Source organism: Pectinophora gossypiella, chromosome 14, assembly GCF_024362695.1.
Source record: "Pectinophora gossypiella chromosome 14, ilPecGoss1.1, whole genome shotgun sequence".
NCBI classification, from domain to species: Eukaryota; Metazoa; Arthropoda; class Insecta; order Lepidoptera; family Gelechiidae; genus Pectinophora; species Pectinophora gossypiella.
The window spans coordinates 6,175,138-6,202,747 of record NC_065417.1 but is presented as its reverse complement, the minus strand read 5'-3'; the positions used below and the strand labels follow the sequence as shown (position 1 = coordinate 6,202,747).

Sequence of the window (27,610 nt, the reverse complement as noted above, 5' to 3'; positions counted from 1 at the left end):
AATGTTTGTTATAAATGAATCGTGTCGTATCAGGTGGCCAATCATATACACCCTTTACATTTCCCAAAATTCTCTTATTCAAATTGGAAACAAAAAGGAACGACACTAACATTAACCAATTCTCATACGTATCATACCTATAGGATAAATTTTGTCAAATAGGGTGGTGATTTTCTTAGTGTTTCGTGGACTGTGTTCACGGTTAGTTAGTGGTGTAAGCGATACCGGCGATACGCGGGCCGGCCTTGCCACTGAGCGCACGTGTACGATGACGTCATGCGCACACGCACCGCGCGTTCAAGTTCAATGTTGCCTATTAATTCTACCGTGCCTTACCACCAACTAGCACTAACTACACGACAAAGTTATAGATTGCACACTTTGTGTGCCGGATAGGTGCTGTTCCGGTGAAATTAACAGCTGTCGTTGTCGCCAATCAAACAAGGCTGTATCTAACCGAATAATACAAAGGTCACATGTAAAAAACGTTTCGACTCAAATTTGTTCGCGCAGAATTTAAATTACGTAGGATTAAAATACCGTCTAGTTTTCAGTAGTTATGTTTAGCGCTAAAGTTATTAATGGTACGTTTAACCTTACATTTGGCTGTTATGTGTTCATTTGTACCACGTTTATGGTACATTTAATAGTTAAATCAGGAAACTATACGGTACCAGTTTTTTCTTATCAAGTCCGTTTCTCCTTGGATTTAGTACAGCTGGCTGTGTTCGTTTTTATCGTACCTACCTTGTTGTTATTCATAGCAAATTAGTTGATTCTGCACGCTCATTTTCTTCATTGCCTTGACTTTTGGGCAGTACAAAAAGGCGACTAGGTAGATGTATTTTGCAATCTAAATTTTCTCAATAATTTCCCAATCAAATTCAAACCTTTGCGAAGTCTCTCCATCCATAGGCTAATAATAGATAGGTGAAAGCAAGTACTGATTTTAAATGCCGTGATTGTACACAATTGTGGTTAGTTTCGACTCGCCTTTCAATTTGATAACTTGAATTCAATGAAGGACCATTGCTTATATCTCAAACAATCTCAGTAGCAGATATACATTAATATTTTGATTTTCAAACAAGATGGAAATTTCACTTATTATCTATCACTCTGTTTCAATATTTGACTTTTTGTGATTATCCATTTGATCTTCGTTGTTATTAAAGATCCTCTTAAATCGATGATCTTAAAACTAATGGAATGAGGATATTACAAAAATCTGCAGTAAAATCTTAGATCAAGTTTTGAAGAATCGATAATTCCTATGTAAAGGACATAACAAGCTCCACGCAGGCAGCGAGTGAGGTAATGTCAAATGCCAGGTGTTATTTCACGGACACGTCACATACATATTTGGAAATCGAATTCAATGGCCGACGCCGGATCGCGAGAAGCGCGCGCGCCATCCACCGGGTAGTTCCGTGAAAAGTTTTGCAAACAGCCCGCGTCTCTCATTGACCACGAGGCTTCCTCGAAGTGCGCGTGCGCAACTGTCAACATGGCCGCCGCCGACCTAAACATCCTAGTGCCGTGTCTTCTAGAAACCACGTGACGTTATGTACATTTTGTGTGTGTAGTAATTGTTTGATAACCCGTCCATTTCTGATATACAGAAAACTTTATCCGTGGAATATTACCTACCTTACTGTACCTACGTTTTACCTTCGCCGTCAGTAAATCAGGCTTAAAGCTGTAGGACATTTTTTTAACGTAAGTGGATCTGTAAAATTCATATAATCATAATTCAATGTTATTAAGATATTAATTGTCAATAATATATCACAACCGTGACTATGATTTGATAGACAAGTCACGTAGAACAATTTCAGTTGTAAGTATTCCATTTATTCGCTTTAATTAGCAATGTGGCTGCGATAGGTATATGAAATTCTGATAACACCGTTTTTACGAGTCACTTGGTTTCGAAAACATATTATTTATTATTGGAATGTTTTAATTTTAGTACATTTAATAGTTGCAAATAGACTGATTGTCAACACTGACAATTAATTAAAAATATTTTCACTGACATGAGATAAGAAGTTGACTTTTATATTAGTCTAGGTAGCTTCAAACTATACCTACTTGTGTATATTTTTCTATGTATTGTTAATTGGAATAGCCATACGCACCAAAGCCGCTGGCTTTTTCAGCCGACGCGACGCACCGGTTTTCCGCGCTATAAAAACGGGCTTGCGGGTTTGCTGTAGCATGTTGGATAAAAGGAACTGTATGTAGGTATAACAGAATGTTACGTGGTATATGTGTGGCGGGCGTGGTGGCGCCCATTGTGACGTCACGAGACACATCCGCGTGCGCAGCTCTCACTTCCAAATATTTATTATTTACGCTTTCAATTGATACACAACTCGTTTCCATGTCACCGCTTTTAAGCCACCCATCCAACCGCTACTTGTTTTTAAACTACATTCATAAATATTTATAGTTAAGATATATATTATTTTTTAACTTAATGAGATTTATGACACTGCCATCAATCGTAAAAGCCATAAAGATAGCGAGTTCTTAAGCAATACCCGCGGATTTACATTCCAAAATATTAAATATCATGGTTTCATTTATTTATTATTCATCAAGACATACATTTTATATTTATACCAACAGTAAATCTAACTTATATAAAATTTCTACATGGCCGTCTAATTTCGGGACTATATTTACCGAAACATTTCGTTGGAGGTTAAAGGTTTCGAAGGAGGAAAATTACCTATTTGCGTTTTTGGAGCTTCACATCCCTGCGGCCATTGTCTTGAAAGACTTTCTAATTCCACTGTTTTGAAAGTAAAAAATAAATACCGAAATTGTGCGAGTTTTTACGGGGAAAAAAAGGACATTTTATCTTGAGTTTTTAATAAGGGACTCTATATTAGGGGCTCTACGCTATTCTGTTTTTAGAAACATTTTGAAAATTTTAAATTAAATTCGGAGCCTGGCCTGAAGTAAAGAATATTATTAGGTATGTATCAAAACCAAAATGTCGGTCCCTATTTTATGTCAAAAAAATGGAATACATGCGGTAAATCCAAAGATATTTTACCCTAAAACCTGAACTAAAGTGATGCACTTACCTAAGGATATTCGTCTTGGTTGCACTGTAATAGGTAAGTATGTCATACCTTACCTACTTACTGTATGGGATATAGAATAAATATAATGATGAATAATCCGCATCTTTATAATGCGATTAATGCAATCAAGAGAAATACATGTTGTGCCAACCGCACTTGGAGTGGCATAAAGGCAGGATGATGATGATGCAATCAAGGCTTATCAAGACAGGCAATTATTACAGAATTGTGTTACCTACCAATAAAGGTAATCAATTCAGCATACTGGGCTTCAAACTTCTAAATAATTGAAGTGTATTACAAATATACCTAAAACACTATAACATTAATTAATTAGCATTGAAGTCTTACAAATAGATAAGTATTATAGTCATCAAATTCTCGCCGCTAACGGTGACATAGATCAGTAATTTATAGCTATTTGCGAGAAAACCAAACGTGTTTACGTCTCACAAATTAAATTCTGCCGATTACTGACGTTTTGCTACGTAAACTATTTCGAATACAAATTCCACTAATATGATCAGGTTATAATTATAATTACCTATTTTGCTTTGTATAATCATAATCATATAATTATAATATTGTGTGAATGCTGACTCGTTCGTTACGTACAAATGTACTGAGAATATTGGTTTAAAATGCTGAAGTAGGTTTATTGATAGTAACAGTAACTTCTAGTAGGGGTTAGTAGATAGGTCACCTAGTAACACGAGTGTTTACAGCCAATTATCTTATCAGTCGACCCACCGGCCCGCCGCCGCTCACTGTTTCGATGTAACCCAATAACATAACAAATCGGGAAGTGCAGTATAAATACATTGCGATAAGGCGCGTAATAATAGACAAATTTGGGCGCACATAAAAGATAATTTCACTAATATTTATTATTATATTCAAAAACGTATACGAAACCGTTACGATTTTGTTTTTTAAGGCTACAAAAATGTACTAGATAGTTAAAGAATAATCAACCAAGCTGACTATAGCTATTTGATATTTGTGTCTAGGCTGATGAATAATTTAACCTGCTTTACATACATGATGTAGGACCTCAAAATGGAGGCGATTCTTCAGGCGACATCTTTGATATGAATAAATAATAAAGCTTTATAGATTCATAACAAGAAGAAGTTATCATGTAAGGTCTGTTTGCGCGGCATCACGTTTTCATCACGAACATGTCGCCGGCTACACGTAACCCGCAAAACAACGTTATCATGAACTTAACGAAAAACCAGCGATAATACTGTTTGTTTTTATTAACTCACATATATTCGTTACGGATAAGTAAGTACTTATAATAACAAATGTGACTTGTTATATCACGGGGCACAGCCTTTGATAATATATTTTTTATGTAAACAACTTGTTCATATTGAAGTACACACATAATATATGTAAATATATGTAATTATATATATTTTTTATTTTTTTATTTTTTCTTTCTCTTATTTTATTTTACTTTTTTGCGCGCTACACTGCAGCTGTACAAGTGTACTATATCCTCTGCCGAAGGTTGTCTGGAAGAGATCGCTCTTAGCGATAAGGCCGCCTTTGCCCACCTTAGAATAAGTTTATCCTGTAAATGTTTTGTGAATTTGTGTGCAATAAAGTGTTTCATTATTATTATTATTATTATAATATAAAGCATACGTTACTTGTCTTCCAAGGATCTTATTCTACATAGATAAAATATTTATACTAGATTTGTAGGAATTGGTAATGAGCGTAAACCTTGAATATCAAAACATTTGCCGACGTGTCTAGTACATTCATACGTTCTTTTGTAAATAAGCTGATAAATGTGGTTCCGTAAAGATAAGCGAGTTTGCCTATTCGGGCGAACATACATTTTAGTTTGACAGCAATTAAACTAGTGCTGTCCCTCTCTTGCAATAGGTACAAGAAAGAGATATAGCTAATTTTAGTCCTGTTAAATTAAGTCAAAATTAAGGTGGCTTAGATTTCCACGCTATTAATTACGAGTCAAGAAAATATCAAAAGCTACATTTAATAAACTGACGAGACAGGGAATACATCCGCGAAATTAAAGTTAAACAGGCTTTGAAAATAAATAAACCAGTCCTTGTACATACGGCAGTAGCTTACTAAGAGGTTTGTTTGTGACTTGAAAGTGTAGATTAGAATCGGATTATCAAGCCCAGTAAAGCGGCTGCCCGATCGATCAATCGCGCGTCAATAGCCGTGCTTCTGCCAAGCCCCGGCGTCGTGCCAACCACGCAGCCACCTCCATTCTTTTAAACGTGCTATTAACATGCCTGACATGCTTACTACTCCTGCCAGTTACAATGCAACCGGCTAATTTATGTTCTAGAGGCTATTTGTTCCGACAGGTACTCGACTCGGAGTTTGAACGATTGATTTGCCGAGTGTTCAATTCAATCGATATTCAATCTAAGTATCAAAACTAGCGTAGTTAGATAATAAATCTTGTTATAGAAGGGCGGAGGTTCCTATCACAAGCAAAACTTTGCCCCGTGATAATGTAACAATACCTAAGATGTTTTTTTTTCTTTTTTTATCACAGTAATAAACAATGCTATTTAGGCAATAGTCGATTATATCTATTCGGAATCTATTTGGATTTAGTACACTGAGAATAATCGCAATATTAAAATTCGTCGTCAGTCCATGATGAGTATCTTCCGTATACTTGTTGTTATCACGTACGCACTCTTGATGGCACACCATGTCTAGAATGAGTGATTCATCGATAAAGAAATAGGTTAAAAATCGATTTCAAATGCTGACCTAGGCGATAACGCGCAGACACAGATATAAAGACACGACAATCTTCGGAATATAAATAGCGCTCCTAGAAACTGGTTGGGTTGATTGCTAAAGTAAGCAATGCGTTTATCAGTAGTATGCGCTTGTCATTCACTCGTCCTATTTTGTTGTATTTGCAAACATATCAGTGGTGACCTCGGTGGACAGTTATAGCTGTGTTAAGATGCCGGCCGTGGCGGCTACACGCGTAGGATAGTTCTATGGAATAATAAGCGCTGATCAGAGCGCCGCGTGACTAACCTGCAGGAATTACCGACGATTGTATGCTAAACAGCCTACAGTCATTGATAGCTGACTAAATACTCCACCATACTATAACGTATACGACCTCTTTGTAATGAACACTTGTCTTGTGCTTAGCTTTAACAAGGAGGTCTTGGTTTCCAAGGAAAATGCTTTTTCGGGTATCAATGTCATTATTGAACGCGAAAGATCAGACGAAAGACACCAATGAAACATTGATTGGTATTATCTGACTGTGACTATTATGTATTACAAAATTACAACAAAATAATTGTCATATTAGCAATCCTCAGATGTAGGAACGTAAAGGTAAAGATCTATAGGTCTTCTTCAGCATAATGTTGTCAGCTCAAATATTACATCGTCCTCCGGAGGTCAGAGCCTTTAATATTTCATCCTAAACCGAAATATCCTCGCTATTTATTCGGCCTCTTACAAGGCTTCAGACATTATCTCATGGAAATTGTTTCTTTTGTTTGCGCTATTTTCTTGTTAATTGTTGTAGTATTCATATTACCTAAGTACCTAGGTACGTTAATAATTATAGCAGCTATTGAATTGATATACTACGATTAAAACAAGGCAGACTTACGATGAAATCGAGATAATAAAGTAAAGGCTTTAACCTCAAATGTAACAAAACATAATCTGCCAAGGTGTTAAGCGTTACCTTTTATTTAAATTCCATTGAACCCCGGTGCTAAAGTTTCTTGTTTTGCAATCTGACAAATGTATTCTCAGAACGGTTGAGATTGACTGAAATTTGATGCTTGAGTAAGTCTGGGTTCAGAGAACCGGTACTCCCAGACGCATTCCGGACGTCAATGGCACGGATTGCTGTGTGATGTGGTAAGTTTGACAGGTGAGGGGAGAGTGCTGAAGAGGTTGCTACCCGCCACTTGATTGATTACTCGATCGATCTTGACTCGAGTTGGCTCATGAATCAAATTGCTGTCGGCGCCGAGGGTTCCTATTGTGTTATATTATCTATAAAATCCACGTTAGAGACAGTGCTACTTAGACGTGGAAGTTTATCGACAGGCCGAAGGTAGGTATGTAGAATATATTTGTCTACAAAGTAATACATATTAAAGACATGTTGTAACAAGCAAGAACGAGTCGGCGTCAGGCGCGTGAGTCAGCCGGCTGTGAAGCGAGCAAGATTTTCACGGTTCAGCCGCCGCGTTTGAACCGTTATTAGGTTCAATGGAAATTTAATTTTAAGGTGCAAACTCTTGCGACCTCACGCTCCACCGCGCACGTCGTCACCCGAAATAAGGATCTAAATTTGCCGCTTGCTAATAATAATGTGCCCAAGTATATAACCACGTTTGGCCTCAAGCTGGATAGATTATATTTTAAATTTATATTGATATATTTGGGTTGTCGCTGCTTTGGCCAGAACTGGAACATAATTTGGAGTTTCTCTGCATTCCACAAATAACCGTCGACTGCAGTGGCCGCAGTGTCCCGATTATTAAAAAAGTTCCGATATAAATGGCATGGGAAAGAGGAATTTTAAATGGCCCACCGACCCGGTTTGGGGAGGGCTACTGCTGCGTGGCTAATGTGTATCTGAAATAACGTGGGCACATTTGGTACCGCGTGGGCCGCGCTGACACCCGCCCGACATCATACATTTAGCTAACCACTTTGCTTTGTTTATTCTGGAATCCCGATGTCCATTACACTAATTCAGAGCTGTAGTCCATACAGCCTCCCACATCAGTTATTATAAATTTAGCGCGTTATTTTACACTTCTGTTTGTGGTACCATTAACTGAGTCCAAAATAAGTTTTTTTTTATGTTATGTATATAAGTTGTGTGTCATTGTGGACATTTGATATTAGAGTCGCGTAGTGGCATCGTCTCTCGTCGCGACTCGCGGGTCCTTGCGTGGCCGACCGGGGTCACAGCACCAGATACAACGATACCATTGCATCGTACTATGTTTACGTCTAACATATTATTACTATCGTTCACTTATCTACAGCTGACTGTAGACATAACATGAAATCATGACCCAATAGCAACACGTGTAACATAAATGAGCACAATGACCAAAAATTTAAAATAAATATGTTGGCTTTACATTTTTGTCGACGCATTTTTATAATGCAGCTAGATTCTCAAGTAAATTAGCTAATTGCCGGCCATCGGTCAGTGAACTTTGTAATTAATGTTAATGTGGCAGCAACTCGAGTCGATTTTTATCGCCACCGATAGATCTTTGAATTTCAAATCAAACTTAAAAACTACCACAAACAACTTTCTTTACTTAACACAACAAGTAGATAAAGATAAAGTATTCATATTCCTGATTTCTTATCTCGTTCAATCATAACTTTAAAATGAACTGGAAACTGATATTTCATTAGAGTAGCAAGCTCTAGAACATTGTTCATTGTTAAAGTGAATCGATTATGATAGGCATTTCAATTCTAATTTATGGGCCCTTTAATCATTACGATAACGTTGAATTACGTGTTTATTGTCGACTTTTGTAGTTTACAGTGTATCTGTTGAATGATATTTAAGTGTTGTGGAGTGTATGGAATGTGGTGTTGTTAGTGTTGCGACACGGATGGCGCTTAGCACATGTGGTTACTGGTTACACGGGGCACAACAATGTAGCGGCGTGTGGGCGGCGGTGGCGGGTGTCCGCGCCTCGGCACTATGTAAATATAGAAGATTGCGGCTCGGCTGTCCGTGTGTCGATGGTCGCGAGGCGTAGGCGGGGTTGTTTGCCTCGGCTCCTATTGCGTGATCCACTCAATAAAACTGCTGTTGGACTCCAAATTGGTCGTTTAAACGAACGTGCCGCCTCCTTGTACGTCCGTTTCGGCTCAAACCGCTTTAAGAGCTGGCAATTACACACAATTAAAGGTGCCACAGCGATTTGCATGTCGCCATACCGGATCGTGGTGAAACCGGTGGAATTGGACTAAAATAAAATAAAATGTGCATTGTAAATTTTAATGCGAGTGGAAATACTACGAGTCCTTAGCGCGCGGTGCCGGTCTCGATAGCAATCAATGCAAGTTTAATATTATAATTAGCGATACTGCAATGTAATTAACACGTCAGTTGCCTTTTTACCGCAAACAAGTAAGCCGAGTAATGTTGTGGAAACTTGGGTTTACGTAACGTCGCGTGACTAGAGCGCGCGCCGCCGTTCATTCAGCCTCGCAACGAAGCTCTGCCTCACGCCATTGTGACTTTGTCAGTTGCTATGTATGTACCTACACCACACATTATATCTACATACTTACGTCGTATCATACCGCTGCCAACGCTCAAGCTTTTATGTTCATTTGATTCCACTGCTTTTTACTGACTCTTGCATAGACTTTGCTTATTAACTGGATTATATACTATCTTGTCGTCATTCTAAAGGCAATAAAAACTTGTAAATATAACCTAGTTGACAACAACACGTAGGTACAGTTGGCAGGCGCATACGCAACAGTTCGAGCGAACTAGACAACACAATGAAGCCATTATGATCTAGTTGTGGCGCTAACGATCACTGGCCGCGAATAAAAACCGACTTCAATGAAGTTTAAATGAATAACCACATTAAAATCCAACTTTATTCAGAATATAACGAATGGAAGAGTCAAACAGCCGTTTGAAAACAAACTTTTAATTGAGGTGGACATTAGAGCTATTCGTTTTTTTTATGCAATTGTTCTGATTCAACGAGTTGTGTCAAAGGGCTTGCCGTTTCAGAGTTTCCTATACTTTTAATGTTTTTTTACGGCTTTATATTGTTGGAAAGTTGGTTCGGAATTAACTCCGCTTAGAGACAAAGTACCTACTTGCTTTAACTCTATCGTAAAAAGCGACTAAATCGTAAAGAAAAAAGCTTTCTGTATAACCTATATATGTATAATTGTATATATATCGTATATACATATATATATGTATATGTATCGCATGACAACAAACCCAAATACTAATGATATGTAAACAACGATTACATTGAGTAATTAAAGTCAAAATTCACGGCACAAGGATTATAATAATATAATAATCTTGATAAAATCTTTATTTCAGGTAACGACCCATAGCATAATACATTATCATACTTAACATAAAGAAATGGCTCTTCAGTCAGCTCGGCCCAATCATAATTGACGTAATGTATTTTTGTATTAATTTTCATTGGTAAACTCGGCCCCCAATAAAATTTAAATAAAAACAATAAAATAGTACAACGTACGTAATTAAGGTTAAATTTGTCTCTCTCACACCATGTGCAGCCAGGGTAGACAACATAATATGTTTTTACAGTTATTTAGTATTGACATCAATGCTCTACTATCACGTATATACATTACATACATGGCATATTATAACCTACACACATGACAATACTAGGCTGGGCTGAGGCATAATAAGGGACTTTCCAGACTTCGTTTACCAAAAACAATATAGCTGGCGTTGTTCAGTTTAAACGTGATAATTACCTATTTTCTCATTACTCGAGTACACAAAAATAATTATTGCTTGATATTTGTATCACATTATGTATAGAATTATGTTGCTACCTATATTGCTTTTTATTTTGTTCAGAATAATAATGGGTGGAAGATGTAATTGTGCCTGGGAGTAATAAAAAGGGTCCATATAGATACCCAAAAACTGCATACGTCTGTTATTCATGAAATTGGAAGATAAAACGAAGGAAAACCTGCCTCTATTCTCAGTAGTTCCTTTAGCAGTTCCTCTGAAAGATCTACTGAGCATTTTTTGTCCTTGTAGTTCCCTCAAAGGAACTAAAGGAACTACTGAGACTACCAAGTTCCTTTATTTCTGTATCAAGTGTCAGGAAAGAGATTATATGCGGTTTATGCACACAAACTCATTAGAAAGGTTATCATCATTGAAAGTGGCTGGTCTTTCATTAAAAACGAGATTCCAGAAGACAATTTGCTTGCAAAATTTGAATCATATTTCTCTCGTTATTGGATGAAACCAGAACTAATAAAAATTTGGTCGGTTTTCGGAGACAAATATCGAACAACAAATGTAGTGGAGGGCTGGAACTACAAAATAAACACCATATTGAATAAAAACCCCAATATGCTTCAAGCTCTGCACGCTTTGAGCTATGATGCATATTTAGCCAATTTTAGGAGCGATCAATTAAGAAAATTTAAAATTAATATGGTTTGGTAGGTAGTCTCAGTAGTTCCTTTAGCTCCTTTGAAGGAACTACAAGGACAAAAAATGCTCAGTAGTTCCTTCAGAGGAACTGCTAAAGGAACTACTGAGAATAGTTGAAAACCTGTACAACGCCATCTATATTGATTTTGAACGTACCCTTCCTCTTTGTAATTGTTTTTAGTGTTGTGTTTATATGTGCAATAAAGCGTTTTTGTATTGTATTATTTTTGTATTGGAAAGTCGCTCATTAAACCTCCGTGCTAAGTTGCGCCGTTATAACTCCTAAATTATCCAAGGTTCGGCCTTGAAAACCTTTCAAGGGTATACAAGGGGTTTTTGGAAAGCGTTTGCTTACCGTTACGCTCAAAATGAAAGGGCATTCCATACATATAGCAACGGTGGTGTGGGCCCTTCTCAGGAACTAAATTGACAACTATGTAAGAATAATATCGCCGGGAGACTCCCGACGATTGAAGTGCTAAACTACTACACAATGGAGTCGTCATTATTACTCTACCACGGAAATATCCCCCTCTGTTTACCTTAGCAAAATAGACAATAAACTGCAGACATCTTAATTGTATTTAAATTGCTTATAAAAACCGGTCTTAGAAGAAACTTTACCCACAATCTCGTGTATCGGCTCCGTATAAAATATCTCAATACAAATTGATAAATTTACGTACACTTTAGGATTTGAATAAGATAAAGATTTTCCGAGAAACGACTCCATCTGATATTTCTTTTACATTTATTTCACAGATATTAATCTTTTGAATAAATACGTATGTCCTAAATAAACAAGAAAGGTACAGTCCTGCGTCAAAGTAAATCGATTTAGTGACAAGACAAAGTAAGTAGGGCGGAACAGGTATCTAAGAGGGATAAATAATAATATACTATTAAATAATAATGTTCCTGCTTTCTGATAAACCTCCAAAGTGTGTGAATATTTGTGTAGTTAGGAGTTGGGTATCCATATCCAAGGAGACAAACAGTAAGTACGGGCCACAAATAAATTTCGGTCCTCTCTATACATTCGTAGATGCATGACGTGAAGATTAGTCTATGTATATCAGTTGCGAGATAAATTACCGTTTATTTTCCAATGCACAATTATAATATAATACAGCGACAACAAACGTCGTCTCCGATTATGATCAGCTGGCCAGCAACTGTATACATACTTAATATTGCATTTAATGGCACTTGCGTAACTACGTGGGTGTGTTGTAGCCATAAGGGCACACACACATAGATTAATTGTCGATAAAATTGTTTACCGTGCCGATTCTAACGACACCTGTTTCTGGTTTCTCTTACTACAAATCGATTATGCGACGAATAAGTTATAATTCCGATAAGAACTAAGCAATTTTAAAGTGTAATGCAAAGCCTAAGGCTTTCACAGGTGGTTGAGAAACGCTAATTCCTCTTTTCTGTTTCATAAAGTAATTGAGTGGACATTCTAAAAGGATGGGTGGAACTTAACTGATACGTTACTTCAAACTTCCTTTTGGCTCTCTTTTCAGATATAAGTTCGTAAATGTTCGTACTCGCGAATTAACTACCCTTGCTTTGTTCAAAGGCTTCAAACGGGGACGTAATATAATGGAGTAGATACTGTTGTATATGTCGTGGCCAGATCTTAGAATTGATTATTTCATGGACTGGTCATTCTTCATGAAATAGAATGTCACTCGTTGGTCACATCATGTTGTAGTTTGGCCAGCTCAATGAACACAAAACGTAACGATATGAGCAATTAAATGCATGATTACTTTATGATATGGCCAAACGTTGGCAATCATATCGTAAAATGAGTAACATTATCCACCGGTAGTGGCGATGGTGTAGATTATATTTAAAACTTGATTGATATTATAATCCATGAATCAATACTGATTAGGTAAATAATTTTGAACTTAATAAATTAATCGACTATTCGAATTTTTTTTACAGCACATAGCGTGAACACCACCTACATTAATTGTATGGCCAAACGTTGATTGAAATATCATTAAACGTTGACGTTTCAACGATATGGTCAACTTAGTTGGCTATTTCATGAGATGATCGAACACGTCATGAAATTATCAATTCTAAGATCTGGCCATGACATATTTATTGATATCTATTCTACATTTTCTATATTTTTACCGAACAATCCGCTGTGTTTGAGCCTTTACGTCGGGTGTCAGCTGGGTGCGACAGGTGGGGTGCACTGTCTGTGCCACTGCGCGGTAATTAATTTAACGACCAATGCAAATGTGTACCGGCGCGGTGGGAACGATCGGGACCTCGCTGTTATTGTACCCATCGTGTTTTACGCCAACTGTATTATAAGTAGTGGTCTGGGTTTAAAAACTGAAGTCCGACAAACTGTTATCCGAAACTTCTTTATTCCGACAGTACATAATTACGACATATTATATTAGTATTAGAAAGAGGATAACAGTTTGTCGGACTTCAGTTTTTAACCCAGTGGTCGGCTTGGGCGCTTATTTACCAAAACTTTTCTGAATGGTATGAAAGTGTGGGAGCTGCTTCTCGAAACTAACATTATGAGATAAAACGTTGTTTAAAATTGCATAGGTTTCCTAAAAAGAAACGATCAGTTCTCGTCAATGCCGGTTTCACAGGATTTTTTTTATAACAATAGGTACTATCCATATTAGCCAACCAGCGAACTTCAGGTAAATAAGCGCCCGAATAAATAAAAACCAAAAAATAAATAAATAAATAATTTTGAATTTTAGAATTTGATTATCCGATCACCGATTATAAAGTAATTCTGAAGCGAATCAATTATTTTGTCATATTATCGGGCTGCGTTACGGCTTCAGGTTGAGAATAGATTTTTATATTGAACTGCATATTTGTGGAAATAACTAAGTAGTAGCTATTACGAATGGATCAATAAATTGAAAAAAATCAACGATTATTCGTCGATTTTTCACACGAATTTATTTGCCTTTATTAAGTGTTTAAAGTCTCACAACTTATCGTCTTTCATCGCAAACGTTCACATTAATTCCACGAGAAATGTAGGTACCTCATCACTTAAATCGCAGTATGTACCCTAACAGTCTGATAAGAGTAACTTAAAGATAAACTATATCATCGCTAACAAATGAAGCGTGGTGTTTGTAAGTTAGCTGGTGAGGGGCGGCGCTGGGGGCGACGGGAGGCGGCGGGGGGCGCAGGGGGCGCTAGTCGCGGCGTGAATGGCGGCGGCAAGGTCAGGGGCGCCGGAAGTGGGTTACGGGCGGCGGCGCCCTATCGACCGCCCCGCTTGCGCCCCCGTCCGGACCTGCCACCAGCCACCACGCGCCGCCTCCTTTACACAACCGTGTCGTTATTAACGAATTGTCACAAGAGACTTGTTATTTTCCAACTTTATTGAATGAATTGAGCAATCTATTTGGGTCTAGTAGGGCTCATCGGCTGATTTAGCAAAGATTAAAGGACAGATAAAACATATCAATGGTCATGAAAAATGTTAATGAGTATGATCTAAATAACATAACATAGAATCACGCCTGTATCCTGAAGGGGATTCGAACCTAGGACCTCCGGATCGTGAGCCCAACGTTCAACCACTGGACCACGGAGGTCTTTAATCCCATGTAATAGGGGGCTATCCATTTAAATTGGCATAAATGCTGGAAACCACCAATTCAAACTCATAAAGTCGAATTCAGAAGTTTAGAACCCGACCCAGAGTTCGAACTCAAGTCACTAAGATATTTTCAATAGACTAATCTCTCTAACGTTTTATTACAGTACAAAAGAGCATTCAGTATCATTTCAGAGAAACTCTCTACTGGAAGCCTGTAGTATGCAGCCTTTAGTAAAAAGAAATACTAAAAGCCATTTTAAAGTAACTTTGAAATGTACTTAAAGTTCTCCAATTATAACTAAAATATATTTTTAGAAAACTTTTCAATTTGCCTTTAACTTACACTTACTTTTTAAAACACTACTAATTAGTATATCACTGCAAATAATACAAAAGCAAACATATCCATTGATAAGTGAATGCATTGATGACGCAACATTAACCAAAGTCCACGTTTCTAAAACTGTACAATACAGTTTACAATAATTTAATAATGTACCTTACCTACACGTCTCGGAATGTTATCTGCCTAATGTGCGATCAATAGGTTACAATGAAATAATAGTAGTGTCATACGTGGTTGCAAATATGTTTGGCTCTATTGCGGAATTAACGACCTGTGCAGTTCAATGGTACGCCGCCATATTGCGATTGTTGCGCTTGCGCCGAACCGCGTGATGTAAGCGTTTCCGCGCAGTTTCGGCCGCGAATTTGGCCCGCCATTCATCGCGGGTTTTTTGCGGCGCGGCCGGCGAACCCTCGGCCTTGCGTCGACCACTACGGCCACCACAGACGCGCACGCGCATAACTTTCAAAATTAGAACGTTCTAAATTTAAAAACTCATTGCGAATGAAATCTGTTGCCCAAAGCCGAACATTTATCACGTGGTAATGTAAATAGTAGTCTCTTACGCACGCTTTAGAATACGCTCACAACGTTCAGAGCTGTTGTGTGAATCGATGCCAGAGTTATTAAGATTCTACTTGTCTACTGATAAAGTGAACATTTCGAGTGAGATAAATTACATAGTATCGAGTGTCCGTTTGTTTTTGTTGTGAGAGCTCTCTGCTGGCTTAGTGTTTAAATTTATCGGATGATATGAGTTAAAATATTGTTTTTGCGTCTCGGTTGCGGTTGGGTGTACCGCTCTAGCTAATTGGTTTGAATTTTTAAAGACTTAGTCACGAGCAGATCTCGGTTCGTGTGACTCACAACACAACACACAATGCCTGCAATTTTTCCCCGTTCCTGGAACTGTTTTGTTATGCTCAATTTAAAAAATCCTACCGCTTATTAATGAACATATCATTTTATTGAACAAAATAATAAGCATTTATTATAATTAAAAACAATTGTATGGTGTCACTTCTGCGGTTATTATAAGCTTCAAACTACTTGTAGGCATTTAATTAATGATATAAATAAATTACAAAGGTCCTATTAGTTGTACAGTTAGTTGTAAACAGATTTAATATTTTAATGAGTAGGTAGAAATAGTATATATATCTAAACCAATATTCAATACAAATGAAAATTAAAAGAGGAAAGCGCGGATGAAGGATAATAGGATAACGCAAGCAGTATATTAAGCGAAAGTTGGTGGTAGGGCTGGCAGAGGAAAACTTAGAAGGACGTAGGTACATTGAACAAATTGGAGATGTCCTTAGAAAAGGTTCAGTACGATCTACTCTGAACCGACGTGCGAGTATGAAACGATTGATGAATATGGAGAAAGCAAGAGAAGTATGTCAGGATCAGAGAGAATAGAATTCCATAGTCTACTTACCCCGGTGGGTTGATGTGGTTGCTATTCCGCCTCACAATCGACAGGATAAGAAGAAGACCCCGTATATAAAAGAGGAAAATAAATTAGTGACATAATACTACAGTCATGTGAATAATGTAGTGTGCAAACTTTTGTTATGTCAAAAGTTTATGGACCTAATTACTACTTACGTATATAAATTGCAATGACTCATTGAGAATTACTTAAAGGAATCCGCTTAATCATATACAAACATTTACTGAGTTCTTATGGCTTAAAACGGTGGAACGTAACTGGTAATATTACATAAATGGCTTCTACACGTCCAGTTCTCCACCGAGAACTACAGGGACACTAAGAACTAGGGTCTCTTGAGAACTTAGAGAAATTTCCTCTTATGTGATTAAAAACAAAGACAAATCTACTGAAACGATCTCAACATCAATAAATAATTGCACACAATACCTGAAAAATATTCAGGTTTTAAAAGTTGTATCAAGGTCGTCTGAGTTGGTATCATTTATGAAGACTTCTTGTGAAATTCCTTCAGTTACTAAGTTTCGTGAAATCCTAACCTTTAACGCTTTTCTAATATTGCTAAATTAAATGACCTGCCGCTGGCACTATTGAAATAATAGTGGAATCGTGTTTAACTTAAGGTCCCAAGGACGTCTGTGAGTGAACTTGGGTTATTAAATCATTCATTATCATGTCGAGAAATTTACCAGTATGATAGAGAATCTATACCTACATTTAATTAATTAAAAGCTGAGGTTTTGTCGGCTATGTTTGCCATTTTTTCCCAGAGCCTCATAAAATGTAAAACATAATACGTACCATTTGAATATTCAAAAAAGAATAGGCTTAGAACCCTAGTAAACTAAAATGTCAATTACATTGTCTACCTACCGGCTATGTAGGATAATACATTACTGTCATCCCTCAAAATATACTTCGAATAGGTAGGTACATTTTCCTGCTATTATGAAACACGCGACTGTAGGATACTATTCGTATAAATAATTTATTTCTAGCTGGGAAGTCTTGTAGATGCTTAAGCACAGTGTGTTATGCATAGTCTGAAAACTAAAGAAAAACTAAGAATATCATTTCAGGTAGGTATGCCTACTACTGAAGTTAAGGAACCATATCGTACTACTAAGGCTGTTTATACTTGTCGTAAACCTATTCACTTTTTGACTTGACGTACCAGGCATGCAGATTACATAGCAGGTATGCTAGATGCAGTGAATTTTCTGAATAAATGTATTTTAAAATTAATACATTTATCGACTCTACTTTTTCTCGGGTTTTCTCCTCCCACACACGCTGTAAGCCTGCCTCACTGTACCAGGCTCGCATGAGTACATAGCAGGTATGCTATATGCACATACTAGTCCCGGAGTCCCCGCTAACTCGAACACTGTTTGCGCAGGTGCGTCGGCGCATCTTTGTTCTTTAAATTATCGAGTACGCACAGGAATGTCAAGGATCGAGACGTGACCTACTCATATGCATTTGTTGACTTATTAGAAATCTGTTTTTCGAAATGTTGGTGCTCTTACTAGTACTTCAAAGCGTTCTTTCGTTACATTTTTAAAATAAACTGTCAGTATTTTTTTCAAGTATTATAAAGTGCTAGTTATAAATAAAACTATCACCCTCTTACATTTGAATACAAATAGTTTACCTATATCTTATAAAAGAATCGATTTTCCATTTGGAACAGGCTACTAGTCAGATAAGTTTCTAGCGGCATGGGTAACAATTTACAAATAATTACCTATCTACTTTCAGACAGTTTTAAATAGTAGTTTCGGCTCATAAAATATAACTACGATTAGAATTTGATATGTTGTCACAATGATCATTTGCCACATAAAAATTTATTGTTATGGACTTGATACTGAAATGATATTGCTGCCAAATTGTGTTACGTAAATAAAGTGCTTAACTAGGATATTAATAACTAAATTAATAATCCAGTTATGGATTACGGACCGCCGTTATATAAGTATAAAAACAATATATAAAATTTATAATAAACTGTCTAACATATTAAAATAAGAAAATAGTCACAAAATCTTTATTAGAAAAATAAAAGAACTTCTAATTAATAATTGTTACTACAGCACTAGTGAATACCTGATGAATGATACTAATGGTCCTAATTCAAAAGCTCCTTCTCTCTTTTAAACTTATATTTTGTTGTGCCCGAAAGGGTCTGTGATGTGAAACTCATATGTAACTTACCACTAAGTACACCATCATAGTATGCAAATAAAGAATAATGAATATATATACCTTGGAAAGCTACTCTATTTGAAGATTATACGAAATGGTTTCCATATACAACGGCACAACGACATAGCCTCCGCTCGACCTTCCACGCCCACGCACGCTTATATATACTTATTCAAAATAAACACTCCTACTTCAACTAGGTATTGATATTACACATTATTTTCTAAGTACACACGACCTTAAGTATCTACATAAACATGACACTAAGTAAATTAAAATTAATAACAGACATGAAAGCAAAGTTTTACTGCTTATTCATCGTAAATAATTACTTAGCTTTATGGTGCGACCTCACTTCAGATATAACCAGATTTTATTTTATTGTTTGGATTCTATGTCATAGAATCAGCGCTGCGTACCAAGTTCCAGGCGCTTTTCGGGACTTTCCTTCATAATAATTTGAGGATTATTCAAACATTCCCGTTGGTCATAATTAATCAAGTCCCTCTGGCGCTGACAGGTTTTCGCGGAGGCATTTAAAACCCTAAACTGGAACAAAAATGTTTACAACACACACAGATCAGATCACGTCATGTGGCGTGCATACTGAATTACTGACTTTTATGTAGTGAATAAACATACATACATACATACATAAACAGCCTATATACGTCCCACTGCTGGGCACAGGCCTCCCCTCAATCAACCGGAGGGGGTATGGAGCATACTCCACCACGCTGCTCCAATGCGGGTTGGTGGAGGTGTTTTTACGGCTAATAGCCGGGACCAACGTCTTAACGTGCCCTCCGAAGCACGGAATCATCTTACTTTTTCGGACAATCAGGTGATTCAAGCCTGAAAAGTCCTTACCAAACAAAGGACAGTCTCACAAAGTGATTTCGACAATGTCCCCATCGGGAATCGAACCCGGACCTCCAGATCGTGAGCCTAACGCTCTAACCACTAGACCACGGAGGCTGTAGTGAATAAAATCTATTTATAATGTTGACGTCGCGCGTCGCTCTACATTCTTATCTGGCTCGGAGTCGTACGCTACGCGCGGAAGAGTATACTTCTGCAGTTGTGCGTGGTACAAGGATCACGTTTACTCATATCGCTATTTATGTACATGATTCGCGCACTAATTATCTTTCAAGACAATGTTTTGTTGTCCCAGGAATTCTTGGGGGATAAAAACGTTAAAACGATGACTCAATTTACTTATTAACGATTCAATAACGTACGTAAAGGTGTATTGGACTCTTATCCATCTAATCGGTTTGTTTTATAGCAGGTACAGTGTCGCGCGGCGATTAATGTTTTAGCAATAACGACATTTATAAAAAATATCTCCCCTTAAAACAAACACAACAACACCAACACCACCACCACCACCACCTTAGAACACGTTCAGCTGCTTGTCTTCCCGGGCATGTCGTAAAAACCGACAGAGGGATTGCGTCCTCTAACATAATGGACTAATGTTATGGGCGATAGGCTGATCCCTTATCACCATAAGGTTCATCATATCCATCTTAGGACTTCGTATCAACAGTGGCTGCAAGTTGTCTTTGATTACTTGTGGCTCTGCCCACCCCATTTGGGATTACGGGCGTGAGTTTATGTATGTTATGTATGTATGTATCTCCCCTTTGCGTGTTTACGAGTATTCCTTTAATTACTACGCTCCGGACTTCTGTTGTTTAAAGCTCCACAGAAAAAGCTAACACAATAAACAATCAATACCGTTTAATGAATACAAATGAGGTGCGGTTAAAAACAAAGGATTACGTCGTAATTGGCTAAAAGCCCCTTAGGTCTAACTTGGAACTACCAAGTAGGTAGGTACTGCCATGATAGGTCACAATAGCCTTGATATTTTGTATGTACAGTTTATATTTGACTAAAAATATGATTTCTATGTAGATTTAATACAAAATGTTTAACTCTCTACTTCAAAGAATGATATAAAACTCAGACGCACCTTCGGCATCTTTAGAAGTAGTATGACAATGTTATCGTCAACTCAATGTTGAAATGAAAGTCATCCACTCATCCAGTTAAATAGTTAACTTAGGTAGTTTAATTGTTTAAATGATTTTTTGTGTTGTGTGCAATAAAGGCAAGAAAACTAACAATATCCTTCTCTCTATTCCAGCGCGTCCGATGATCTCAGCGAGCCTCCCCGGCGAGGCTCTGGCCCAGCTGGGGCAGTTGGGGCAACTCAGCCACCTGTACCCGCCGCCGCCCCCGGCCGGCATGACGCCCGAGTTCCTCGCGCCCCCGCCGCGGCCCTACGCGCGCTACGCCCCGCGGCGCCCCCGAGACCCCATGCCTGCCCCGCCGGCGCCGCATCCTTCCTCCACGGCCAGTGCTGTGCCGAGTCGTAAGTACTTCTATGTTTGCTCCATCATCATAAGGCTTCACAGTCCTACTAACTGATGACTTATTGACAGTCAAAAATCTAAGAATAATTTTGTTAAGTTAGTCAGTCAAATATCATCATCAAGTCATCGGCAACGGCGACTCCTGGCATGTCGACCCGAAGTCGTTATAGTGGTGGGCTCGCAAGTGGCAAGCGAAAGATCTATTGATGATTTAAATATGCCATCGATACGTAGATAGAATAGTGCAGCATGAACAAAGCATAACGATTGATTGTAACCCTGTTACCAACTGAATAAAGATATTTTTAACTTTGACCTAATAAATCAATTTGTCATTTCCAGCTCTAGCACCAGCATTCCCGCCGGTGCCCGGCGCGTACGCCCCGTACCTCCACCACCCATCGTACGCGTCGTACCTGTACCGTGCGCGCGCGCCGCAGCCGCCAGCGTCGTACCCGCTGCGGCCGCGGCCCACGTCGGGCTTCGTGCCCCCCGCGCCCGCGCCGCACTCCCCGCCAGTGTCCGCGCCTGCGCCCGCTCCTCCTCCAAGAGAGGTAACTACTTACAATATTTCTTCAAAAGCTCGTAGCGAAGTAAGTTCGTAGTCGTTACATGCTTACCAACAGTACTGCTAACCCCAAAGAAGAAAAGAATAAGGGCAGAACCATAGTAGATAATGGCATTTATTGTTTAACCCTAGACATCAGCCATCATCATCATCGTCATGGTCGTTTCATGAGCCATGTCAGGGGCCTTTGATACCAGGGTTGCTGAGGTTGGTAATCCACCTCACTACCCACACGATAGAAGAAGACCCTGGACATTTTAAATTTATCGTCTCGAATGATCTACATTCAAAATCAAAAACAATAAAGTATATACATTTTGGAGACATTGAAAAAGGACGATGGTCAAACGGTCTACTAAGATAAAACACGGAACCTGTAATTTGAAGAATGTGTCTAATAGCATTCAGCTTTTACACTAACTTAGAACTATCCATTATTCCAGGAGCCGCCGACATCTCCGGAGCGCGGCGCTCCCGCCCCTTACTTCTGTCGCGGAGCACTCATTAGACTGGAAGACGGGTCCTTGCGGCGCGTCGAGGAGATGCGGACGGAAGACTTCGTCATGAGCGCAGATAGGAATGGAGACTTGGCCCTCACACAGTGCACGCTGCTACGGATAGAGGAACGAGGCGACAGGCTCGCGCTTACTCTGACTTACGACAGGAATCGATCACAGGTGAGCATTGTTTTATCCTATTTGTCCTCTAGCATGGTGCTTATGACACCAGGACAGAAAGATAAGGGTACATCCTAGTGCGAAAGAATCTTCACTATCTTCGTCTTCTTTTAATCCTTTTATCCCCTTTTGTTGGAATATAGGGCTTGAATAACAGTTTTGCACACCTCGCGATCTTTTGCAACCTCTGTTTGAAAGCACTATGCTATAACGCAAAAAATATAAACATATATTAACGAAAAAGAGGTATCTAGTATAATGGTAGAATGTCAAACAGTTTGGCGTGTGCATAGTCACAAGTAATCGAAAGACAAATTGTCTGGCAGCTATTTTGGAGCCCTAATGATGAACCAAGATCAAACGAAAAAGTAATATTAAAACGTATTATTCCAGGTGGAGTTAGAATCGACGGTGGAACACCCGTTCTTCGTGTACGGGCGAGGCTGGGCGTCTTACAAGCCAGAGCGCACGATGGCGCGGTACGGGCTCAGGGTGCAGAGGCTGCAGGTTGGAGACGTGTGTGTATCACTAGTGGCAAGGAAACACGCGGCCGGGGCCGTGCCTGCCACCACACCGATATCCCACGCGACCACGCACACCGGCCCGCCGACCCCCACAACCGTCGCTCTGTCAACCTCAACGCCCCCACAGACGCACCCGGAAAACCTCAGCGTCAAAGAAGACTCCCGCAAGAGACGGTGGTCCGCCTCTGACGTCAACGAGGACGCGCCTCCGCCCAAGAAACGTTGACACGCAACGTACCCCGCCACTAACAGTGAAGGACTATAAGTGTTGTGATCGTCTTCTCTAAAGACTCGGACTTCTCTTTCGTTTTGATCTTCCCCGAATCGTATCCGGATTCGTGACGAGCCCGCTGAATTTCTCTAGCGTTACATAATCCTTACGGCTACAGTATCTTCAGTAAACTACATAATTTAATTCTGACGTCAATAGACAAACCCAGTGAATTCACGTGACACGCAACGTGCGCGGTGGATCATATAATTTGTTTGCGCAGATCACAGCGAGTGGCAATCCAGAATCGCTTATGATATTCTATTCGGGAACTCTAGGTGCTTTTTACTGTCGGGTGCTTCTGTACGCGTTCGTGTACGACATTGTAAATATGTATGTTACTTAGGTGATGTTGAATGTTATGTCACTCCATGACTATGTTAGGTACGTGTCACAAACACAAGTGTCGTCGCATACTACCTCACGCCGCGGTTTGCGTGATCCCTGAACGCTAACACGATGTTTACATTAAACCACTTATAAATTATAACATGTAGTATACGACGACTGTATGACACAAGACTTATAATACGAAAGTTCCTCTGCATGACATAAAGTGCAGAACAAACGGAATTTCAAGAGTTATCCGTGAAACAAAACATCTCAATGTGGAGTATTTTTCCAAATGAGCACAAAAAATAACAATGAGTAAGTTTCTACCAGATCTTAAAGTAGTTTAGATATTGTGATAACCAATGAGATTTTAAATCGCCAGTCTGCCGCACCAATGGCAGTGCATATTTTAGACAAAATGGTACAATGAATGTTAGATAGTAGATAGTAGTTATGGGCTAACGTCTGCTTAAGTCTAGACTGATTCTCTTTCTTCGTGGGTTTCCAACTCATTTCTTCAGGCTCGTGATGGGGCTGCCAGCCCAAATGCACCTTTGTAATATGCATTATCATCATTTATCCAAAGAAAAGCTACAAATCTTGAGACATTAGTGCACTGTGTCCACGTGGGAAGCAGTCATGTCAGAATTCCACATTTCCCAAGGTTGTGACTGCAGACATATCCTGCCTAGTGCGCCTGCGCGGCCGCTACCACACTCAGCACTTACGGACCTCTCCTCTGCAGTAGTTGCTAGTTTGAATGGAAACAGGTACTTCGCGAACAGTGGCAAATTCTTCTGACAAATAATTTGATCGTTTTAATATAAATGTTGATAACTGATATACTATAAATATATATTGTAAAAAAGAAATATCTATGATCATGGTTACTAGATGTCATCTCTATTGATTTTTGACGTCCATGTGTGATACACATAACTTTTCTATGAGAAGATGTATACATAATAAACACACAGTCTGTGATATTTTGTAGTTATTGGTCAGAGTAGGTACGAAGTATTGCTTGAATAAAGGAAATATTATATATGTTTTAGAATAATAAGCAAGTTATTGGTAAGAAAAATGTATATTTGTTGTATACTCAAATGGAATACCTTGATGAAATCATCAACATAAAAACAAAATATAACAAGTAGCGTCTGTGATCAATATACATATATCGTTATGAGAATAACGACAAATGCATGGCCATATCAATTCAAATTGATTTTATATATCGTTAAGTGAATATAAATGTAATCTTTTCTACTTTTGTTTGGAAATCTTGTCTAAATTATTTTGTATAATTCTTTGCGAATTTACTTCTATTTGAACAGTTATGTAGACAAAACAATTTCATGGATCTTTTGTCAAAGATGACATAAACACAGTTGAAGGCGACACAATATCCACATCACTCCATCTCTATTACTTTTTAATAGTTGCATTTCTTTCATGTAAACTAACTTTACTTAGAGTCATTCAAGCAAATCAACAAAAAAATATTAGCATTTGACCAAAGTGTGTGTAACGAACGTTGATTATGTCATTTTTTGCGCTATGTTCTCGTATGGTAACTGCAATGTTGTGTAAATGTAAGTGTGTACTGTGTACTCGTAATTTGCCATAATCCGCAGTAAGTATGCGACGACGCGGCGCGACACTAGCGCGATGCTCGCGCGGTGCGCGGGCGCAGCGCCTGCAGGGGTTAGTTTCATTGTACCGTCAATTGTTACGTGCTTGTTAATGTATGTTAAATAATACGACAATAGAGTACGGACACCTCCGACGAACGGTGTTGTACAAAAGTTAATAATTTGTTGTGTAATGTATGTAATTGTAGTTTTATCGTCTTTATATTATTAATTTTGTAATTGTAATGAAAGATCTCATTTTATTAATCGGTATTTTCTAACAAGGCGCTTTCATTAGATCATGACTAAGCCTACCTCACAAACTGCAGGGCGGCAGTCGGGCGGCGGGCCCGCGCCGGCCCTCAAACAAGTCTAAACAAGATCTCAATTTGATGAAAATAAACTTTTAAAAAGACTGGGACGCTTTACTGAATGTTGTGGGATAGTAGTTTCTTTGAGGATATTACTTAAATTATGAGATAGGAGCATTTATTTGTAAATGGGCGCGCGCTCATTCCGTGGCATATCCTGCGAGCTCCGCTTCTGCCAAGTTGGACTGTTAGTACAAAATTCATTACAAAAAAAAAGTATTATTTCCCAAAATACAAATTCAGAAAGTATTAATTTAATATCACTGGAAGGTGCTATTTGAACGTGAATGTGGTTAAGGCGCAATCATGGTAGGTTCACGGAACTTTTACGGACGGTTTCTTTACATTTCGCAATCCAGTAGCTAGATATTGGCACAATCGATGTTCTTCCGCGCCTAGTAGTACATTAGGGAGTCAGTAATACATTTAAAATGTGTGACTTGTGGTAGTCGTATTGCAATACTTTATAAAATATAATTACTTCCTATATCAATATTGTTATGCCATCATATTTTTTGTCAAGTCTGTTATAACTTTTCTACAGAAAGTCACCTTTCTATTAATGTGTAAAACGACACTGAATATACAATGTTGATGTTATGAAATGATAAATGAGTAGTTCAAGCAGTGAGTTAAACTCATAATGAGTGAATGACTTGTTTCATTATCTGTATGAGATTCGGAGCGATACAATATCGGCCGAGATTGTTTGTTATAATATATATGTATACCTACTGCGACTATAATGTATGTGTTGCTATTGCCAATGTTAGCTATGGTCAGTAATAGTTCCATAGTTTAGTTTACGTCCAACACTAACAGTTACATGTATACTGCGACACGAAGGATTGTGCCATTCATAAACTTTCAATAATATAAAGAAAACATGTGTTGGTAAGGTTTATGTTCGCATAAAAATATATTATTATACATTCACCAGCTGTAAGCTGCGACGTAAATCTTACCAAACAATATATTTGTGATTAATATATGTATATACAACATGTCGGGCACATTGAGTCTTCGATTCATATTTTGTAAATGTTTTCGCAACTTGCGTTTCATCCGTAACGTTTGTTCAGTGTTTACATGCTAAAGTAGAGAACAGAAAATGTTGTGTCATTTAATTAATAGATAAATAATTATAAAAATTGTTATATAATATGACAGATATGGCAAAAATATATATATTGTATATTTTATTGTATAGCGGAATGAGTACTATTTCAGATTAATGTAAATGAAGAAAATGTTATAGATCGAGAATATGTTAAAATAAGTTAACTGTTTGTAAAAAGGAGAGAAAATATGTATAATTGAACATTTGCTATGAGTTTTGTTTTATTCTACTTACCCGTACCCACACACTCAACATGCACTGTATTAATGGCAAATCACATGATAGCCACATAGTTATTCATATATGATATTACTCGTAACTTGGAAGATAAAAGTAATAAATCCAATTTTTTTTAACTTTATTTGGTAGAATATTGCCTATCAGCAAAATGTTCTCAGTTCAACCTGTAGTTCTACACCTCAATTAAACTTTACAAAGGATTAGGTACATAATAATTATATGCTCAGCCTTACAATGTTTTTGCATTACAGATCAAATATCTACCTGTGTCATGTGCGCATTTCATTCAAATAATTATAGAAACAATTACTAATTACATATTTAAATACGGTAATAATAAGTACCAAAAAGTACTAAAACCCCATACAAGAAACAAACAATTTAAACATAAGTTCAATTTCATACACAAACAATAATTAATAATTATACATACATACATACATACATAAACTCACGCCCGTAATCCCTAATGGGGTGGGCAGAGCCACAAGTAATCAAAGACAACTTGCAGCCCCTGTTAATACG

At 38.0% G+C, this 27,610-nt stretch overlaps 1 protein-coding gene across 2 annotated transcripts in view; it reads left to right on the top strand.

Annotated features, from left to right (window-relative positions):
• Positions 1 to 27,055, top strand: part of LOC126372524 (ataxin-1) — a 41,223-nt gene extending 14,168 nt beyond the window's left edge. The window contains exons 2-5 of one of the 2 annotated variants that reach the window (XM_050018332.1): positions 21,119 to 21,346; positions 21,690 to 21,901; positions 22,359 to 22,592; positions 22,986 to 27,055. In XM_050018332.1, coding sequence (XP_049874289.1) covers positions 21,127 to 21,346; positions 21,690 to 21,901; positions 22,359 to 22,592; positions 22,986 to 23,342 — 1,023 coding nt within the window. In that variant the 5' untranslated portion in view covers positions 21,119 to 21,126 and the 3' untranslated portion in view covers positions 23,343 to 27,055. Of the gene's footprint in view, positions 1 to 21,118; positions 21,347 to 21,689; positions 21,902 to 22,340; positions 22,593 to 22,985 lie in introns of both variants that reach the window. The other variant, XM_050018331.1, reaches the window with a different exon arrangement.
• Positions 27,056 to 27,610: the final 555 nt, after the last annotated feature.